At 49.8% G+C, this 20,742-nt stretch overlaps 1 protein-coding gene across 1 annotated transcript; it reads right to left on the bottom strand.

Moving 5' to 3' along the window:
- Positions 1–436: 436 nt before the first annotated feature.
- Positions 437–14,299, bottom strand: LOC141978301 (low molecular weight neuronal intermediate filament-like). The gene is made up of 4 exons (XM_074940295.1): positions 13,540–14,299; positions 6,012–6,329; positions 4,806–4,930; positions 437–2,848 (listed from the first exon to the last, which is right to left on the bottom strand). The coding sequence occupies exons 1-4, from the start codon at positions 14,257–14,259 to the stop codon at positions 2,593–2,595; spliced, it is 1,419 nt and encodes a 472-aa protein (XP_074796396.1). The 5' UTR covers positions 14,260–14,299; the 3' UTR covers positions 437–2,592.
- Positions 14,300–20,742: the final 6,443 nt, after the last annotated feature.

Below are 20,742 nucleotides of genomic sequence, written 5' to 3' on the forward strand. Positions count from 1 at the left end.
GGATCGGGCCTAGGATGCCATGCAGATGAGTTTACAAGCCGCAAATAACGTTTTTGTTCAGACACCAACACACTGTTTATTGGGGGTTTGATTTTCTATTCATTTAACTGCCAAAACAAACAAAGAATATTTTAATGGAAAAAGAGGAAAGTCACATTCAAATGATCTGAAAGGTAGCTTCATGCAAAAGGATACCTCGATCCAAAATGTCATATCTATTAAAGAACACTTGCAATAACCACTGTCTTATGATCAGTCTACATTCCACTACACATACATACTCTAGATTAGGCCAGGCATCTGCATTCAGTAACGGTCTAAAGTTGACGTGGTCAAATCATTCACAAAAGAACGCTGTGAAATTTTCTCTTTCTGTTCTGAAACGCAACACTTTGACCGATCTCCAGTTGATTGAAAAATGGGGAGAAAGTTTCTCCCCAATTTTTTTTCCCTTCAAAGGTCAAATTCTGAAACTGTCAAAGTTTTGAAATTCGGAAGCATTATGACCAGCTCTAGATTAAAGTTTTAAGCCTACCTCAAGCTGAACTCTAGTGTTCCCAGTGATCAATCGTGGTCTCCCCTACATTCAGAATATCAGGGTTGGAAGGGACCTCAGGAGGTCATCTAGTCCAACCCCCTGCTCAAAGCAGGGCCAATCCCCTATTTTTGCTCCAGATCCCTAAATGGCCCCCTCAAAGATTGAACTCACAACCCTGGGTTTAGCAGGCCAATGCTCAAACCACTGAGCTATCCCTCCCCTGAGTATCAAGCTAATTCTTTCTACAGAACATTCACTTTCATGATACAATTCTTTTCCGCCCCCGGGTACATTCGTGGGTTGGAAGAGAGAGAGACAAATAACACCCGGATGTGAACTGAAAGATATCAGACTGTGTTTACAGACCGTCTCTCTGCATCATAATTACAGCACCTGAATTTCTGTGACATCTTCATTGTTTCAGATGTTACACGTCTCAGATGGCCGGTCCCAGAAAATATTATTGATGCAATCTGCCCTACGCTCCCGAAATCCTGCTTTCTTAAAGGAGAGCTATAAATCCACTATTAATCAAGAAGGGCTAAATTTGCAAATTCCAAAATCCTGGCCAGATTGGCAGAAAAGCTCAAACACGCTAAGTGTGCTCTTGTGAAAATCTATCTCAAAGAGCCAGATTCTTAATACCCCCCCCCCCTTTTTTTTTTTTTTTTTTTTTTTTACACTGACCCTTGCTAGTACCCCAATGAGACCACTTCTGGAGTAAGGTGCTATTCAGCGTGAGTAAATGAATCTGGCCCTAAAGCAGAGCTATTCTCTCTCCTCTTGTCATGCATGGCCTTATCAACACTAGAAAGGGTTTGCTGGTATAGCTAAGACGACCCAGGAAAGGCAGAACAAGGTGTAAGAGGTGTAGAGTGAGAGTTCCCAAACTTTTTGCTGGCATGACCCCATTTTAATGAATTGTTTCCTCCCGGGACCCCAGACAGCCTGGAGGACGCCATTTTGAAGAGCCATATAGCATCCTCCGCACAGCGTGACTTCATCCATACAGTGCATGCGAGGGCTCACTGTGCGGAGGAAGCCATTTTGTAGAGCAAAATGGCACCCTCCGGGCATTGTGACCTTGCACGCAACATATGTGCGAGGTCACGCTGTGCAGCATAAAATGGTGTCCTCTGAACACTAGGGATCGCCATCTGCTGATGTCCCGTCCCTATTTGGGGTGGTGACCCGCAGTTTGGGAAACGCTGCTCTAGCTATTGCTGAATAATAGGTGTCTAGTGGCCTTTCAACAAACCATTTACACCCACTTGGTTTCCATAGGGTATTTACTGGCTTTGGCTCCCAACCCTTTCAGGCAACTGGACCAAGTTTGCCAGGCTTTGGGCCAATAAAATGGTCCCCTGGAATCTATGGGAGTTTCAATATTTACTTCAACAGGGACCAAGGTTTGGCCCTGCGTGTCTAGCTGCACCAGCCAACCTCCCATTCACCTGAGCCTACTCTATAAACCGCAATGGAGAGAATGGGGGTTGGAGCAGCTAACGGTGCACTGCAGAGTGTGGGAGCGAGGGGTCAGGGCTCTGACGCCCTGGACATTTATGTAGGGGCCCAATTCTGACCCCGCTGAAGTCACTGGAATGTTTTACCACCATGTGCAGTGTGAAGGGGATGAGGACCTGGAAGTCTAGCCTGGAGAGGGCAGGGGACGCACATACATACCTTTGTTCTACAAGCATTATTATAGAAGCACCAAAGGTTCCAACGGAGATCAAGGCCCCATTGTGCTAGGCGCTGTACAAACACATAACCAGACAGTCCCTGCCCAGAGAAGCTTACAATCTACATAGACACGGTGAGAGAGGAAACTGAGGCACGGGGAGGTGAAGTGACTTGCCCAAGGTCACCCAGCAGGCCAGTGGCAGAGCTGGGACTAGAACCCAGGTCTCTGAGTCCCAGTCCGGAGCTCTAGCCACTGGACAAGGCTGCCGCTCAGTGTTACTGTAATTGGCTACATTAGGACACAACGTAATCTCTCGCCTGTGAGGGATTCCTTTTCCCCTTGGGGAGGCGCATAGTGATTTCACTCCAATTTAGTTTTTGGCTGGGGCGGCTTCGACCTTCTCTTCTCCAGGCTGATCTTCCTCAGCAGGCTTTGGCTCCTCTGAAAGTCTGGGGTCCTTGATGCTTTCCTGCAGGTCTCGCTTCTCCTCCCTCCTGACGGTGACCGTGCTGGTGGAGAAGGCTTTTCCGCCAGAGAAGGGGCTAGACGAGAATGTGTAGCCAAGGCCGAAGGTGTTCCCGCTGCTGACGGTGCTTAGCCGCGTTTCCTCCCCTTCCAGTAATTTCCTGGGGGTGGGAAGAGGGAAACACCAAGAAAGGTGCAATGAAGCTGCTGCTGGAGATTTCAGATCCCTGCCTTCTCCTTTCTAAAATATCCTCCCCAGATCAGTTTTCATTGAGCTGTGGCAACAGGAACTCCCCCTTCACCCCGCCCCGCCCCCCATGGGAAAGCGGCCAAGGCATCAATCAGCACATTGCCCCCAGGAAGGAACAGCCTTTACCGCAGGCTCAGCATTTTGCTACACACTATCGACAGAAGGCTACTGAGTTCCTAAGAGCTACTTCACGGGCACACTCCATACACCACTGTCAGACTATCCAGTCAAACCGTGTCTTGGAAGGAATCAGATAAAAACTGGTGACATGCTGGTCACGAATATCATCGCGGGGTGCGTGTCCAGGTCGTGTAGATAGCATTACAGATGTGTGCTGGAAATATGTTCTTAAAATAGGCTTTTGGAGGCAACCTGCCCTTGACAAAGGAATGCTGTCTTGGCTGTTTGTTTGCCTACATCCCCAACGCATATTGAGCAAGGTGAGGCCAGAGACAATGGAAAGACATTTACATCAAAGGAAAAACAAGTGATTAAGCCAAGCAGAGAAACAGATTGATCAGAGGAGGAAGGAGACAGCCTGGCATCTGCACAAGCAGGAGGGGGAGAACACTTTACATGGAGATACACTTCAAAGGTTCACGGGATTATAAAAAGAAAGGGAAAGAACCCTTAGTTATCCATCACTTGGGGATGTATGGTACAGCACCCTCTGAGCCTGTGAATGGCAGAGCCCTGCTGATAATTTGCTGCATGCAAGGAACTGTTTTCTGCAAAGATGTAGCTTGCTAGAATTAAATTTTAGGCACTAGAAAGCATGTTATTTTTGTATTGTTTAATCCTCTCTCTTTTATTCTTGCCTTATATCACTTTAATCTGTGCTCTTTATTAAACTTATTTTTGTTTTATACAAAACCACCTCAGCACTGTTATATTGACGTGTTAGTCCTCAGCCAAACAGGCTGGTGTGTGCTCTGTCTCTTCGGAGGCAGCAAACTTCATAATTTCTAAGCATGGCCGGAGAGAAGGACTGGACGCTGCAGGGAGATGTCTCTGCGGAACTCAGGACCTGGGCTTCACGGATTCTTACCTGCAGGGCCAGGTTTGGACTGGCAGAGTCTGGAGGAGCTCGTTAGCAAGGCAGACACACTGGAGCATCAGGGAGCTGATGCCCAGTTTAGCAGCCGCAAAGCTCTCACTTGTCGAGGCAGAAGGGTAAGAGGCTTAGGGTTCTGTATTCCCTGATGAGAGTGTGATGCACGACTCAGATGCCATGGAGACGAGTGTCCAGGCAACATGGTGATGACAGGGATGTGTGTCAGGGATCTTCAAAGGTGAATAAGGGAGCTGGATACCATATTCCTGTTTAAAATGGAATACGAGCACCTAACTCCCTTCGGTCATTTGAAAATCCCAGCTTGAAGACCTAGACAGACAGATGGCATTTTGATCTAGGTTTCCTAATACATATTACTGTGGATTCCTTTTTGGATGTTTTTTTAAAGGATCTGCTCTAGGAATTATTTTGGGGGACGTTCTCTGCCCTGTGTTATGCAGGAGGTCAGACTAATAGATTCTAAGGCCAGAAGGGACAATTATGATCATCTAATCTCTAGAAACTTTAAAATGTGTATGTGTATGAGGAGGATAGGAGTAAAAATAGGAGTAATGCGGGGGGGGCGACTTTTGACCAGTTCTAACCCTGAGCCAAACCTGGGGATCTGGTGCAATAAATCTGTTTTTTCTCATTACAGAACTGCGCAGCTGGATTGCTACACAATATTACAGAACATCCAGGGGTACAATGTTTCTGGGTATTTGTTTCTCTCTACGCAAACGGAGAGGTGTGACCGCCAGCATCAAACATCCCCAAAGCCACTGGGGAAGAAGGCCTCTTGGTATTGTTTTACCTGTATGCAGCTATTTCAATATCCAGGGCCATTTTCACGTTCAGCAGGTCTTGGTACTCTCGGAGGTGGCGAGCCATCTCTCCCTTGGTCGTCCTTAGAGCATTTTCAAGCTGGTTAATAGTCTCCTGCGGAACAAAAAGTGGAAGGGAGAACATTTTGATCATGTCAATAGTTCCCTCTCATTTGCTTTTAGTGCCCCTCCTTCCAGATGTGTTGTTCAAACTGATCTCAGGAGGACAAATCAGTGTGGTCCAGTGGATTAGAGTGCTGGACTGGGACTCAGACTGGACTGGGTTTCTATTCCCGGCTATGCCACTGACTTGCTGTTTGAGCAGAGCAAGTCATTTCACCTCTCTTTCCCCTCCCACCTCTGCCTTGTTTATTTCAACTGCAGTCTCCTCAGGGCAGGGATTGTCTTATTATGTGTTTATACAGTGCATGTCCCAAATCTCAGTAGCGATCCTATACATTTACTAATACGAGCAAACATTCGTTTGGCTGGTCCCCTCCCCAGCACATCAGACGTCTGCTGTTCTAGCAAATGAGCTCTGTACCTCACCAAAGGAGTTCATGTGATTATTATTTTGTCTAATAGTCAAATCAGGAGACTAGAAGCCTGGACTCCTGGGTTCGATTGTTAGCTCACAGCCTGATTTTGGGCAAGTCGCTTAGATCTACAGTTTCAAACAAGTCCAATAATTTGGGAGGTGCAACTGGAATTTGAGGAGGCCAGCACCTCTGGGAATCAGCCCCGCAGTGGACACCCAAAAAACAGAGGCCCCCAAAGATCAATGAATGCTTTGCGCCTCAGTTTCCCAAGCTGAGACGTGGGGCTAATAATACTTACAATCTACCTCACCAGGGGCTGGAGGGCAGGGTAGCGAATGAATGTTTTCAAAGTGTTTGAAGATCACAGGCGGGAGATATTATAGAAGTGCTACTAACAATCTCTCCCCCTACCATTCAGTGCAAGGTTTGCTAAGTACATCCCATCTCTGTGTAAGGACGGTCTTCTTCCCAGTGCAAACAAACATACTCAAAAGCGTGGCCTGCACAAGCTATCAGGCAAAGATTATCCTGGGGTTTTGTCTTTCTAGATGCATATCTGGCATTTTGCCACTTGAGTCTCTGATGTGTAGGGCTGTGAGTGAGCTCTTGAGTTGGAAACAAATAAGAAGCCAGTGTCTTTTGGCAAGTGTCAACTACCTGCAGATTATGGATCTCCCCATTGCTCCTCTCCTCCGCTTCCTGCAGCTGCCTCTCCAGGGACTCGTTGGCATTCCGCAGTGCCTCGATCTCGATGTTGCGGGCCTGCAGCTGGCGCCGGTACTCCGTGATCTCCTCCTTGGCCTGGCGGATGCTGTCACTGCTGCGAGCCGCCTCCTCGGTGAAGTTGGCGAATTTGGATTTGTACCACTCTTCGGCGGACTGCTGGTTCCGGGCGGAAAGGACCTCGTACTGCATGCGGATCTCCTTCAAGGCGGCCGTGAGGTCAGGCTTGCTCACGTCGACCTCCACCGAGACCTGGAGAGGGCACAGAAGGAAGGGACCCCACCCCACACACATACAGCATGAAATTTGGGGAAACGGATAGGAATACAGACACTGAAGCTGCTCGGGGCTGTTCCCTGCCATCCTAGGCTGCACGCCCTGAATGAAGGCTCAGATCCTTCCCCTTGTCCCCCATGCAGAGCCGGAGGGCTCAGGACACAATGGAACAGCTGTGTTTCCTCTACATGGAGCAAGCTGGAAGATGAAGGGCTCCCATATGGAGGGCCACACCTCTTGTGAGTGGTGGAGCCCAGCACCATGTGGTCCCAATACAGAGGCTCTTTGAATTAAGGAAAAGGTAGAAATTAAGTCAGGGGATTTAGTGCTACACGGCTCTTCTCTCCACAGGCATGCACGGTCCTGGAGCTCATCTGCCGTCACAGGAAGTCCTGAGGGCAGGGGGAGATGTTGCTTGCCCCGTGGGGTTTCCCCAGCAGCTAGCCAAATTATTCAGATACTTGGGGCAGGAATAAGTCCTAACGAAATGGATTGGTGGACAGGAAGCGGGCAGTCACTGGTGCATGACAGAATATCACATAGCCAGGGGAACATTGCAGGACCCTCACCTCCACATGTGCGTGATACAGCATAGCTATAAAATACAAAATTATATGGGACCAGATCCTTAGCTGGTGTAAATCTGCATAGCTCCTCTGAAGTCAGTGGAGTGATGTCAATTTATACCAGCTCATCATCCGCCGTGCCCTCTGCCCCATGCCTATATAGCCATACACGGTGAGTAAATATGTATGCAGAAAGACCAGAGAGGCAAAACACACATAGATGGACAGATATAGCTAGATAGCTGCATTGACAGACATTCTCTCTCTTGTGCGTAGATAGAGAAAGAAAGGGTGTGCATGGAGGGAGGTAGATAGGTTGGTAGAGATAGATATTGACCAATATCTCAGAGCAAACAGAGCAAATTAACCTGGGTTCAGAGAAATGCATCAGAGGAGCAAAGACTTTGACAGGTACAGCATTTATTTTAGACGTACAATTTGTGCAGGATCGGTTAGCAAAATAGTTTATATTAAAGTTTTTTCGATCCTTCACACAGCTCTGCTAAGTGCTGCCGTATTGCTACCGTACCACCACCCAAGAGCGAAAGGACTCATTTATTTAAATTGTCCAGTGTTTCCGCATAATTCTGTATAGTGCTGGCCTTCGGTCAGTGTTCAATCTGAATCTAAATGAGCAAATGTAACTGGTTTATTGCTCCCCCATTTGATGGAGAAAAATGAGAGAACTGTGGGCAAACAGAATGCATTGCCTTCTCAGTCCAGCCCTCAGGGCCTGCCGCATTTTCTGTAGCTCTGCAGATTACAGATTTTACCCAGTGAAAGTTTTCCACAGCCCCCAGGGCCGTATGCTGCAAAGTATTAGGAAAGCCAGAAAGTTATTAGTCTGTTAGTGAATTTTCATACAGATGGTGGATTATGGCCATGATATAGGAGCTCATTTTAGGGTTTGCTCATCAGATGCCTGCACATATTCATTATAATACAGCCAGTGAAGTTCCTCACTGAGGAACATGGACCGCAGAATATGGAATAAGCAGGTGCAACTCTTGCAATGGATTTAGTCCTATGTATGAACGTAAGTTATGTATTAGAAATGAATGGCATTCTGGAAGTGGAGTTTAACCTTGCAAACAAAGGACATTGTAGCAAATCTGCTAAAGGAATGGCATTTGCCAGTATCATTAATACCCCATTACACGGGGGGGGGGGGGGGGGGGGAGAATCACAAGTGAAATCAAACCTCTAATTGCAAATGTATGGGAAAGTCCCCCTTTAAATGAAATCGGCTTCAGCTCCTTGTCTAGGAGAAGTTCAAATATTCATGTATTCAGGAATGTACTGGGTCAAAGTCAGCTATAGTGTAAGTAGATGCAACTCCAAGGCTGAAGTGGCCTCATTATGCTGGCTTGATCCTGTAATGTGCAGAGCCCCCTGGCTCCAATCTAGCAAAGCACTAGAACATATATATTTACTGCAAGTAGCATAGTTAAGGAGGGACTGAACGTCGCTGTCCGAGGAACAAGCAAAACAAGCAAGAAAGAGAACAAAGTGGAAGAAGATTCATATTTCTAGGTTAACGCACTCTGAGAATACAGCACAACCTTGATTATTGCAGCCATAGTCAAATTTCCCTGTTATATCCAGAGTTGTACCCTTCTCTGCCCCGCCCCCTCCCCCACCCCAAAGCTATTTGTGGTATTATCACAATTATATCTACGTGCCCCAATGGGCTAAGTACTGTACATACAAAGATTGAGACATTCCCTACCCACCCCTGACAGTTTATGATCTAGAGGGACAAAGAATGGGAGAGTACTGTCCTGATATTACAGACAGGAAACTAAGTCAGGGTCAGACTAAGCGACTTGCCAAAGTCACCCAAGAAATCTGTAGCAGAGCTCATCTCAAATCCCAGTCCAGCGCTGTAGCCATAAAACCAACCTTCCTCTGCATAAATTAAATGAAAATTCCCCTTCATTAGCCAAAGCTTTGGTCATCTGAATGTATTCTGCGTCCCTCATGACATGTCAGGGAAAATCCATGGTGGATGGGTGAGGTCCCAGAGTACTGGGCAAACATAGGATCTGTTTTTAAGAATGGCAACAAAGAGCACCCTGGAAATTATAGGTCAGTCAGCCTAACTTTAATACCTGGAAAGATACCAGAACAAATTATTGAACAATCAATTTGTGAGCACCTAGAGGATAATAGGATTATAAGGACTAACCAGCATAGATTTGGCATGATTTGTTCTTGACAAACCAACCTAATTTCCTTCTCTGACAGGGTTACTGGCCCAGCAGATGGGGGGGAAGGAGTAGATGGGATATATCTTTATTTTAGTAAGGCTTTTGACACTGTCCCACATCACATTCTCATAAGCAAACTAGCAAAATGTAGTCTAGCTGGAATTACTAAAAGGTGGGTGCACAACTGATTGAAAGACAATACTCAAAGAATTGTTATCAATGGTTCACTGTCCAACTGGGAAGGTGTAACCAGTGGGGTCCCACAGGGGTCAGTCCTGGGTCTGAAACCATTTAATATTTTTATTAATGATTTGCATAATGGAGTGGAAAGCGTGCTTATAAAATTTGCAGATGACACCAAGCTAGGAGCAGTTGCAAACACTTTGGAGGACAGGATTAGAATTCAAAGTGACCTTGACAAATTGGAGAATTGGTCTGAAAACAAGATGAAATTCAGGGAAGAAAAGTGTAAAGAACCACACTTAGGAAGGAAAAAATCAAATGCACAGCTACAAGATGGGGAATAACTGGTTGGTGGCAGTACTGCTGGAAAGGGTATAGGGGTTGTAGTGGACCACAAATTGAACATGAGACAATGGTGTGATGCAGTTAACAGGAGGTAACTGTCCTGTTCTACTCGGCACTGGTGAGGCCCCAGCTGGAGCACTGTGTCAAATTCTGGGTGCTACACTTTCAGAAAGATGCGGATAAGTTGGAGAGAGGCCAGAGGAGAGCAACAAAAGTTTAGAAAACCTGATCTACGAGGAAAGGTTAAAAACCTGGGCAAGTTTAGTCTTCAGAAAAGAAGACTGAGGGGGGACCTGATAACACTTCAAATACGGTCAGAGGTGTTATAAAGAAGATGGTGATCAATTGTTCTCCATGTGCAAGGCAGGACAAGACATAATGGGCTTAATCTGCAGCAACTCTAAGGCCACGTCTACACTATCCACCAGATCGGCGGGTAGTGATCCATCTAGCGGGGATCGATTTATCGCATCTAGTGTAGACGCGACAAATCGATCCCCGATCGCTCTGCCGTCGACTCCGGAACTCCACCACGGTGCGAGGCAGAAGCAGAGTCGACGGGGGAGCGGCGGCCGTCGATCCCGCCCCGCGAGGACGCGAAGTAAGTGATTCTAAGTCGATCTAAGATACGTGCATTCTCGTAGCTGAAGTTGCGTATCTTAGATCCATCCCCCCCTTAGTGTAGGCCAGGCTTAAGGGTAGTAAGCTCTGGAACAGGCTTCCAAAGGAGCTTGTGGAGTCCCCATCGTAAAACCTCCAATGGAGAGGCTGGACAAACACCTCTCGGGGACAGTCTACGTTTACTTGGTTCTGCCTCAGCACAGGGGGCCGGACTTGGTGACCTCTCAACTCCCTCCGTGCCCTATGTTTCTATGATTCCAGCTGGATAATCAAGGCTGCATTACAATACCTCGGCACCAGCTATTGATTTCAGTGCTCAGGAGAGCCATCCGTTTCCATCAATAATGCAACTGTAGCTCTAAAGCCGCTTCACTAAGCTGCTCCGGGTTTGTCCTTATGGATCTGGTGTTTTAATACCTTTACATGCAGTTTAACATTTGTCCGACAATACCTTGCAAAAGTGGACATTAATGAAACCTACATGACAAAAGAGTTGTCACTGAGCTGCCCATTAAACCTCCATATAACAAGCTCATTAGGATAACCGCTATTCTCGTGTGCATCCAGAGACTGAACGTGGGTTAGCGACATTTTGCATTAAGCAGGCTTCATTCTTTCCTCGCAACACGTACGGAAACAGTCCCACGACTTCACTTGAAACGCAGACTGATGAATGAAGCCAGGACCGAGCTTTCCTTCTTTTCTAAGCTTCGGTCCTTTCATTCCACTAGCACATGGCGCAGGCACAAAGGTGGGCATTGTGTGCGCTCTGCAGGGTGGGCGCGAGGTACCTATTGTACCCATGGCACTGCAGCATAGGATGCTATGTTCCCAGCAGGGCTTAGCAATAATGTAATCAAGGTAGAGTTTGCTATGGTATTCAAAGAACTGAATCACACTTCCAATAGTCTAATGTGAGACAATCCAATACTCAACACAAAGGAGATCCGGCGCTGATTTAACCTTCCAGGCGACCTTATGCCAAATACAATGTAATCAGAAAAGCAGAAGATGTAAGTACCCTATTAACCATTCAATATAGGGAAGGAGGATTGCAGTCATGCCGGCACACAGTGCTTTTGCATCCTGTAGCTATCCAACACCATGAGGGGAGCCAGTCAAATGTCTACCTTAACGAAGATAACCTTCCAATGACCGACCAACTGCAATAGCTTTGTGCCCAGTGCAAAGGATCTAGAATCGATCCATTCAGCATATATAAGAGGAAGAGAATAGGGGAAGTGTATGCAACAGTCCTATATGCTCAGCCTATGGAAGTATAAAATTATGGGGTGGGGGTGAGGGCAGTGATGTGATGCACAGCACAGAGGAGGAGGGCAGTATTGTGCGTGTATGCCACACCCTATCCATCTAGCACACACAGAAGCGAGGAAATCGGAGCGTATAACACACCTCATCCAGTACACAGGAGGGGTGCGTGTGTGTGTATAGCACACACTTTATCCAGCACAGAGAAGGAGGGGTGCGTGTGTGTAGCACACTCTATCCAGCACACAGGAGGTTTGCGTGTGTGTGTAGCACTCCTTAGGAGGCGATGGATATTGGGAGTGAGCGAAGGCAAACCCTATCCACATGGCATGCAGAGGGGAGAAGGGCGCTGGGCACCTGGGGATGCAGGCGGTGGAAGGGGATACGGGGTGGCTGAATCCTGGAGGTGAACACCGAGCCCTTGGGGGTATGTGCCACCTTGGGGAGGCTGCTGTTTGGCATCCTGCGGGGAGGGGAGCACTGGGAAGGCGGGATACAGAAAGGGGAGTGCTGCGCTGGGCAGGGATGCGGGGGGGACAGCAGTGCTGGTCTGTGGGGGGATACAGAACAGGGAGCTGCGCTGGGCAGGGACTGGGGTGGGGGGGACAGCAGTGCTGGTCTGTGGGGGGATACAGAACAGGGAGCGCTGCGCTGGGCAGGGACTGGGGTGGGGGGGAGACCGCAGTGCAGCAGTGTTTGTCTGTGGGGGGATACAGAACAGGGGGCTGGGCAGGAACAGAGGGGAGGGGAGAGGAAGAGAGCAGGGCTGGGCAGGGGGAGGGAGGAGGGGAGAGGAGCGCAGGGAAGGGTAGGGGCGGGGAGTGCAGAGAGAGGGGAGTTCAGGGCTGGGCTGGGGCAGGGGGAGGGGAGCACAGGGCTGAGAGGTGTCCAGGGGATGGGAGCGCAGGGCTGGGCAGGGGATCGGAGTGCAGGGAGAGAAGGTCAGGGGGATACTGAGCATGGGCGTGGGGAGCGGAGCGCAGCGAGGTAGGGGGAGGCGAAGGCAGGGCAGGGCTGGGCAGGGACAGGGGGAGTGAAGCGCAGGGAGAGGTGGCCAGGGCTGGGGGATGCTGCACAGGGGCAGGAGAGGAGCGCAGGGCTGGGCAGGCTGGGAGGGGAGGGGAGCGCAGCGTGCGGGGGGGGAGCGCTGGGCAGGAACAGTGGGAAGGGAGCGGAGGGGCAGACGGGGAGGGGAGCGGAGCGCAGGGCTGCGCAGGGGCAGGTAGGGAGGGGAGTGGAGGGGCAGGAGGGGAAGGCAGAAGGGGAGCGGAGCGCAGGGCTGGGCAGGCGGAGAGGGGAGCGGAGCGCAGGGGCAGGGGCGGGGCAGGCGGAGAGGGGAGCGCAGGGCTGGGCAGGGGCAGGCGCGGAGGGGAGCGCAGGGCTGGGCAGGGGCAGGCGCGGAGGGGAGCGGAGGGGCAGGTAGGGAGGGGAGTGGAGGGGCAGGGCAGGGGCAGGCGGGGAGGGGAGCGGAGGGGCAGGCGGGGAGGGGAGCGGAGCGGAGCGCAGGGCTGGGCAGGGGCAGGCGGGGAGGGGAGGGGAGCGGAGCGCAGGGCTGGGCAGGGGCAGGCGCGGAGGGGAGCGCAGGGCTGGGCAGGGGCAGGCGCGGAGGGGAGCGGAGGGGCAGGTAGGGAGGGGAGTGGAGGGGCAGGGCAGGGGCAGGCGGGGAGGGGAGCGGAGGGGCAGGCGGGGAGGGGAGGGGAGCGGAGCGGAGCGCAGGGCTGGGGCAGGCGGGGAGGGGAGGGGAGCGGAGCGCAGGGCTGGGCAGGGGCAGGCGGGGAGGGGAGCGGAGCGGAGCGCAGGGCTGGGCAGGGGCAGGCGGGGAGGGGAGGGGAGCGGAGCGCAGGGCTGGGCAGGGGCAGGCGGGGAGGGGAGGGGAGCGGAGCGCAGGGCTGGGCAGGGGCAGGCGGGGAGGGGAGCGGAGCGGAGCGCAGGGCTGGGCAGGGGCAGGCGGGGAGGGGAGCGGAGCGGAGCGCAGGGGCAGGCCACCGGTACCTGCGCATCCTGCAGCGAGGCTTGCAGCTCCGCCACCTCCTCCTCGTGCACCTTCCGGAGGAAGGCGATCTCGTCCAGCAGCGACTCCACCTTCTTCTCCAGCTCCAGCCGGGCCAGGGTGGCGTGGTCCACGTCCTTCCTGTACTCGCGCAGGGCCAGCTCGGCCTCCTCCCGCCGGCGCGCCTCCTCCTGGCACTGCTCCCGCAGGCGCTGCAGCCCCTGCGCCAGCCGCTGGCTCTCCAGCTGCGCCTCGTCCCGCTCGTGGCGCAGCCCCTCCGCCTGCGAGCGCAGCTCGCGGATCTCCTGCTCGTAGAGCTGCTGCAGGCGGGAGGGCTCCGCCTGGCGCTGGCGCAGCAGCGAGACCTCGGCCTCCAGCAGCCGGTTGTGCTGCTCCAGCTGATGCACCTTCTCGATGTAGGTCACGAAGCGGTCGTTGAGCCCTTGCAGCTGCTCCTTCTCGTTGGTGCGCACGATTTTCAGCTCGTTGCTCACCGCGCTGGACTGGGACAGCAGCTCCAGGTGGTCCACGGAGCTGGGCACGGCCAGCTTGCGATAGGAGGAGGAGGAGGAGGAGTAGGAGTCCCTGGCATGGGGGGCGCGGTAGCCGGCAGCCCGGGGAGCGGCGGAGCTGTTGTAGACCCTGCTGGAGAGGCGAGGGGATTCCCCGAAGATCTTCTTATAGGAGGAGGGTGGGTAGAGCAGGTCGCTGCTGTAGCTCATGGTGAGGCTGGGTTGGGGGGAGATGCAGGCAGGGAAGGGACGAGGCTGGGTGGGTGATGCACAGAAATGGGGGGAGGACAATGCGCCTGGCTCTCCCCTTATATAGCCCCGCAAACACCAATCCTCTTCCTCCTGCTAATTAACAACGCCCAGTCAGCTGCAAATCTGCCTGGCAGGGAGGAGGGAGCGAAGGGGCTGAAAGGGAGGCCCTTGCCTTTCTCCTTGCCTGAGATTCGCTTGATCAGCAAGTGCTGGCTGCAGCTGGGGCCTGCCACCAAATCAATGTGTGTGTCTCCCCAGGATTGACAGGGGAAGGGGGGGTGCTTGGGCAAGGTGGCCCCACGGGGCTGGCAGAGGATGCAGCTGCTTGCAACAATCGCCAGAAAGGGTGAAGGATACAAAGGAGGGGTGGGCCGTGGGGGGAGAGCAGGGAAGGTGTAGGCAAAGCTGTCAGTGCTCGCTGCCGTTCCTGGAAGGGATGCCGGTGGGACGCCACCACTGTCTCAGAGCTGGGGGCTCACGCAGGGCAAGAGTCAGCGAGGGACCAGGCAGAGCCCTGACAAAAATGCGACCGAATGGAAAAATGCAACCGAATGGGGCAAGCGAACATATAGGGTTGTGTTTTTTTCATCCTTGGGGATGGGAATGGGAAAAGGAAGACCAAGAAGAGGGGCTATTACTCAAGCCTTGACCCTTCCCCCAACAAATCACTGACCTGTCATCTTTATGGCCCAAGATTTCCAAACAGCTAGTGATTTTGAGTGCTCAATTTGACTTGAATGGCGTCACCACCTACAACTGCAATTGCAGGAACTGTCCACTGGCAGGGCACAGCACCTCTGAAAATCAGCTTCTTTTAAAAGGTGGCTCGTGTTGGCAATCCAAAAACAGAGGCAATCAAAACAACCAGTCACTTAAAATGTAGGCCTATGCATTTAAGACCAACTTCTCTTTCAGCGGTGGTTGCTTAAATGCAGACTGGGCTATCTGCTGTGAGAACAGACTGAGACCCAGAGTGAAACAGGTTTCAGAGTAGCAGCCGTGTTAGTCTGTATCCGCGAAAAGAAAAGGAGGACTTGTGGCACCTTAGAGACAAACCAATTTATTTGAGCATAAGCTTTCGTGAGCTACAGCTCACTTGCATCCGATTGTAATGCATCTGATGAAGTGAGCTGTAGCTCACGAAAGCCGATGCTCAAATAAATTGGTTAGTCTCTAAGGTGCCACAAGAACTCCTTTTCTTTTTGCAAATACAGACTAACACGGCTGCTACTCTGAAATTAGTCTCTAAGGTGCCACAAGTCCTCCTTTTCTTAGAGTGAAGCAGGCTTTGCATTAGAACTGGGATAAATTTGAAAGCCAACTCCCCCATTGGAATTCTTTAAATGACCGCTCTCTTCACACTGGGCTGAACCAAAATCCTAGGTCTAAGTCCTTGCAGTTTGGGCTAGTTTGAGGTCATGATTGAAAGAGTGTGGTTTCAGCCCCTCTCTGCTTTAAAGAGACCTCCAGATCCAACAGGGTTACACAGATGTAAATGAGGGTCAAGCCTGCAGTTTGGTTTTTGCATGTGCCGTGCAGATTGGCTGCTGTCTCTTTGCTCTGCCTGCTTATTCCGGTAACACCAGAATACACACAGCTGTCCGGACCGGCCTTCTTACCCTGTTTTGTAAGGGGTAGATTTACTGACATTTACTGGTTCTCTGTTAGTGCAGAGCAACAGAGAGGTGGGACAGCGTGGGTGAAGGGAGGGTGGGGAACCTGATGGCCGAGGAGAGCGCAGGAACAGTGCTTTGGATCCATTTCTGGTTTTCAAGGACAGAAGATTTGTCAATGTAAGTTAGCTGAATTCAGCATGAAACTGAAGTGAGCCATTGCAAAATATAGAGAGAAAGGATTCACGCACCTTCTCTTACACTTCACTGCTCATCCTGCTTTGTCCCCACCCTGCAGAGCATTCTGTTTGTCAGCTGCTTGGCTGCTTCCAATTAAATTCTTCACCTTTATTTCAGAAATCAATGTTCCATTATGCAGACCATGTCCATCGGGTAAAACCAAAGTCATCCACTGATGCTGACTCAGGTGTATTTGCTGCACCTGTGTAGTAGATTGATGTTTCCCCCTTAGATGAGGCACAGGATTTAAAAACGAGAGATGCTGCCCTGTGTGGATTGGATTGTAGAGAATCCACATTGTCTCTTTACATGGAGGAAACAGGAGGCAGAATGGGCCAAATCCATGATGTATTAGGGGAGGGGAGTTTTCATTTGTAGCCTCTTTAATGAACAAAACATTTCTTAGTTTTGTTGCTTTCATGTTCTGTAATGATCACAGAATTGTGCAAAACATAGCTAAATGCAAGAAGCTAAATTCGCATGCTACTCAAAGAGCTGGAAAAGAGATCGAAATTCACTCAAGCAATGCATCACGGGTGGGGGGGGAGGGGGGGAAGCACTTGCAATTCTTAATATAGCAGATTCTATTGCCACTGAAATCAAATAGGAGTTTTTCCATTGCCTTCAATAGGCACAAGCTTGGGTCTTAATACAATAGATATAGAGTTCCATAAGGATAAAGACACTGCTAGGTGACACATAAAAATGTAACTCCTGCATTCATGTCAAAACCACTAGCATGTTGTGGCCAGATTCTGGTGGAAGTGGCCAGATGCCGCTGAAGAGGATGGATGTTCAGCCACTTTTCTGCACACTTATCATGTCCCTTAGGGCCTGAGTCAAAGCCTACTGAAGTAAATGAGTGTCTTTCCATTGGATCAGGCCCTTGATAAGTAGGTTTGGTTCTATTTCTGATCTTGGGTGTTATTCCGGATAAGCAACAGCACAGTGTGTTACACCAATGGGCTGGGGGCCTCAGGGGATTAGCAGCAGAATGAGATGCCAATTGCTCATCAGAGCTAGCCCAAGCTGGCAGTGAGCAAAAACTGTTATCACCTAGCAGGGGGGTGGACTAGATGACCTCCTGAGGTCTCTTCCAACCCTAATCTTCTATGATTCTATGATCTCATGGGTATTCGGTGACCTACATGAATTGAGTTGTTGGTTCTTAGATGGCAAATATCCACCGCACTTAGGTGACTGGTGCTCATTGGCACCTTTGCCAGAAGACCTAGAGGAGAAGGATTCAATATTGTTTACAGTGTTGTGGCCGCGGTGGGGTCTTTGAGAGACAAGATGGGGGAGGTGATATCTTCTATTGGACCAACTTTGGTTGGTGAAAGTGACAAGCTTTTGAGCCACACAGACCTGAAGAAGAGCAAAGGACTCTCATGTTATTTAAGGCCTGAATCCTGCAAGGTGCTGAGCATCAGCCTCCATCTCTCTGTACAAGACTGTTCCGAGTTTTCTGCTGTGGGACAGGTGCACAACCTAGATTCATAGATTCCAAAGCAAGAAGGGACCACTGTGATCATCTAATTCGCTGTCCTGGCCAAGGAACGTCCCCGAAATAATTCCTTTGAACTAGAGCATCTGTTTGAGAAAGACATCCAATCTGATTAAAAATGGCCAGCGATGGAGAATCCACCACAACCCTTGAAAAATGGATCCAATGGTTAATTACCCTCCCTGTTAAAAATGTACACCTTATTTCCAGTCTGAATTTGTCTAGCTTCAGCTTCCAGCCATTGAATCTTGTTATTCTTTTGTCTGCCAGGTTGGAGAGCCCGTTGCTAAATATTTGGTCCCCATAACCCCAAAAACTGTGTGGTATTTCAGAGAACGTGTTGTTCATACCGCTTGAGCAAAGCGTTTTTTAAAAAGAGGAGGGGGAAAAAAAACTACAGCTCCCTCGCTGGAGACATCAGCAACTAGACATGACCCCACTCGCTGTCAGACTGATGTTTTTAAAAAGCTTCAAACGCATAAAGCAACTGCATTCAGCGGTGGAAAAAATCAGCTGGAAAGGAAGGCAGCTCTTGAACTTGGCTATGTGGGAATTCGGTGGGGATTTCACTGAGGGGAAACCACCATTGTTAACTAAAAGGCATGGCCCATGGTCTTAGATGATGGCGGGTATGTCTTCACTGCAATCCAAGGTGTGACTGCAGCTTGGGTAGCTTTACCCAAGCGGTGGCGTAAGCAGTAAAAGCCCCCTGGGAACCCTGGGTATGGATTTGTGTTGCTAGCCTGTGCCCCTTTGTATACACAATTATTTTTAGTCAGGCTAGCATAAGTACATCTGCCCAAGCTGCCACCACACCTCAGACTGCCGTGTGCACATGGCATCTTTCCTCCTAAGCAGAAAGAAGCAAACAAATACCTTCTCGAACAGTCTGGCTAGAAAATCTGGCCTTCGATTCTCAAAGTACTGTTAACACATGTGTGTTGTGTCATGTCGCTGGGGAGGTGGGATGCTGGAGATCTGATGGAAGGTTACACGCTCTCAAAATGTCCAGCACAGCGTGAACACGCTGCAGTCTCATTCCAAGAAGGTGACTTCAGCACGGGCAAGAGAGCGTGGATCCCTGCTCGGCGGATGTTGTTTGTCACGGGAGTAGGCAGCAAACTGTTTTGCCAACCCAGGGAAATTTTCAAAATTTCAAAAAAAAAAAAAAAAAATTCCTGTCGTCAATTGGGACAAAATATTTTTCACCAACCGAAAATCCCCCCGAAACAACCAAAACCACTTAGGGTCAATTGAAATGTTTCGTCCTCATCTTTAAAAAAAACACCTACAAATTAACTTAAATTTTGAAACAAAATGTCATTCCAAACTCCAGAACTTTTCATTTCACAAGTGTCAAACCAGGACATGTCGACAATTTCAAAAGTTGATTTTTTTTTCCAAAAAATTTTTCAAAAAAGAAATTTGTCAAAGCCGAGCCTTTTCCCACAAACAGGTTTCAGTTTTGACAAATCACCATTTTCTGATGAAACAAGAGTTTAATCAAAAAATTCCTGGCCAGCTCTGTGTATCACCTGGATCAACAGAGGTTGAGCACCTACTACAGCTCCAGCGAGGGGATTTAACCCTTTAGCTCAAGCTTTAGGCTGAGTTAAAAGTTTCTAGGCTGACAGAAGTCCTCTGTTTATCTACAGTACAGGTAGAGACTGGCCTACCAGGGTGCTGCACCCATGACCAGGAAGAGGCATTCTCTGTGGCTAAGTGGGAGTCATAGAATCATAGAATATCAGGGTTGGAAGGGACCTCTGGAGGCCATCGAGTCCAACCCCCTGCTCAAAGCAGGACCAATCCCCAACTAAATCATCCCAGCTAGGGCTTTGTCAAGCCTGACCTTAAAAATATCTAAGGAAGGAGATTCCACCACATCCCTAGGTAATGCATTCCAGTGTTTCACCACCCTCCTAGTGAAAAAAGTTTTTCCTAATATCCAACCTAAACCTCCCCCACTGTACAGTCCAGTGTGTCTGTCCCATTTGGTTCTTGGCCTCTTTGCTGAGACTGCCAATTTTAGGTGTTGCTTGCAGAGGTGGCCTTTAGGTTATGGAATAATCAAAAGCACTCATCTCAGGTTTAAGTGCCCCATAGGCTTCAAAGACATCTGAGGTACGTCGAGGCTGAATGCTTTGGAAGATGCCACCTTGTCCTGCAGGAATGAGACTGGGGCCCCACCAAGTCCCTTCACGTAAAATGCCAAACCGCCAGCAAATGGTAATGAGCTCCCATGACTACCAGCAACCCTAGGTTGAAAAGTCTGAATAGTCCATTACCCCTTCTCCAGGGCCATCCAGTCCTCTAACTCCCCGAGCTCTCCTAAGCAGCTACGCAGCCCGCACGCCTGTTCTCTTCAACCTGTTTGGGGTAACGCACGTTTTTCTCCAGTGACACTTATCAGAGTCCAGCCAAGAAATTGTCAGAATAAAGAGAATCGGTTAAGACTGGCGCTCAGGAAGACGCAAACCTGGAGCAGACAGGGTGTCCTCACTGAAACACGGGCATCACTCACACCAAGGTGAGAGCTGACTTTAAGGATACCTAGGCAGGGAATTTTGTTGCAGCACAGCAAAACCAGGCTGAAGTTTTTACAAAGGAATTGCAGGACTGGTTTGGATCCGGCATCCGTCTAATCCAGTATCCTGCCTCTAGCACTGTTCACCTTCAGCAGAAGGTGCAAGAAAACCTTGCAGCAGGCAATGATGAATAACCTGCCCCCCAAGTTCCTCTTAATTCCCGTTAACTAGTGCTTGGCTTATCCCCTAAAGCAGGATGTCTCCGAAAACTTTACTTTTTCATATTGCAGTAGCACCTTGGAGGCCCACTCATGGATCAGCATCCCATTGTTCTAGGTGCTGTACAAACACAGAACAAAGAGGCAGTCCCCACCCGAGGGAGCTTACACTCTAAGTACAGGTTAGTATTTACTATTCTATTACTATTTTTGGCTTTAGAAGATTGCATTTAATTTTCAGTCTTTCAATACTGCATAAGGCATTAGATAATGGGTAAGATTTTCAAACGTGCCTAAGTCCCATTTTCAGAAGTGACAAGTGTCTAAGTCACTTC

This window comes from Natator depressus, chromosome 26 (genome assembly GCF_965152275.1).
Source record: "Natator depressus isolate rNatDep1 chromosome 26, rNatDep2.hap1, whole genome shotgun sequence".
NCBI lineage: Eukaryota > Metazoa > Chordata > Testudines > Cheloniidae > Natator > Natator depressus.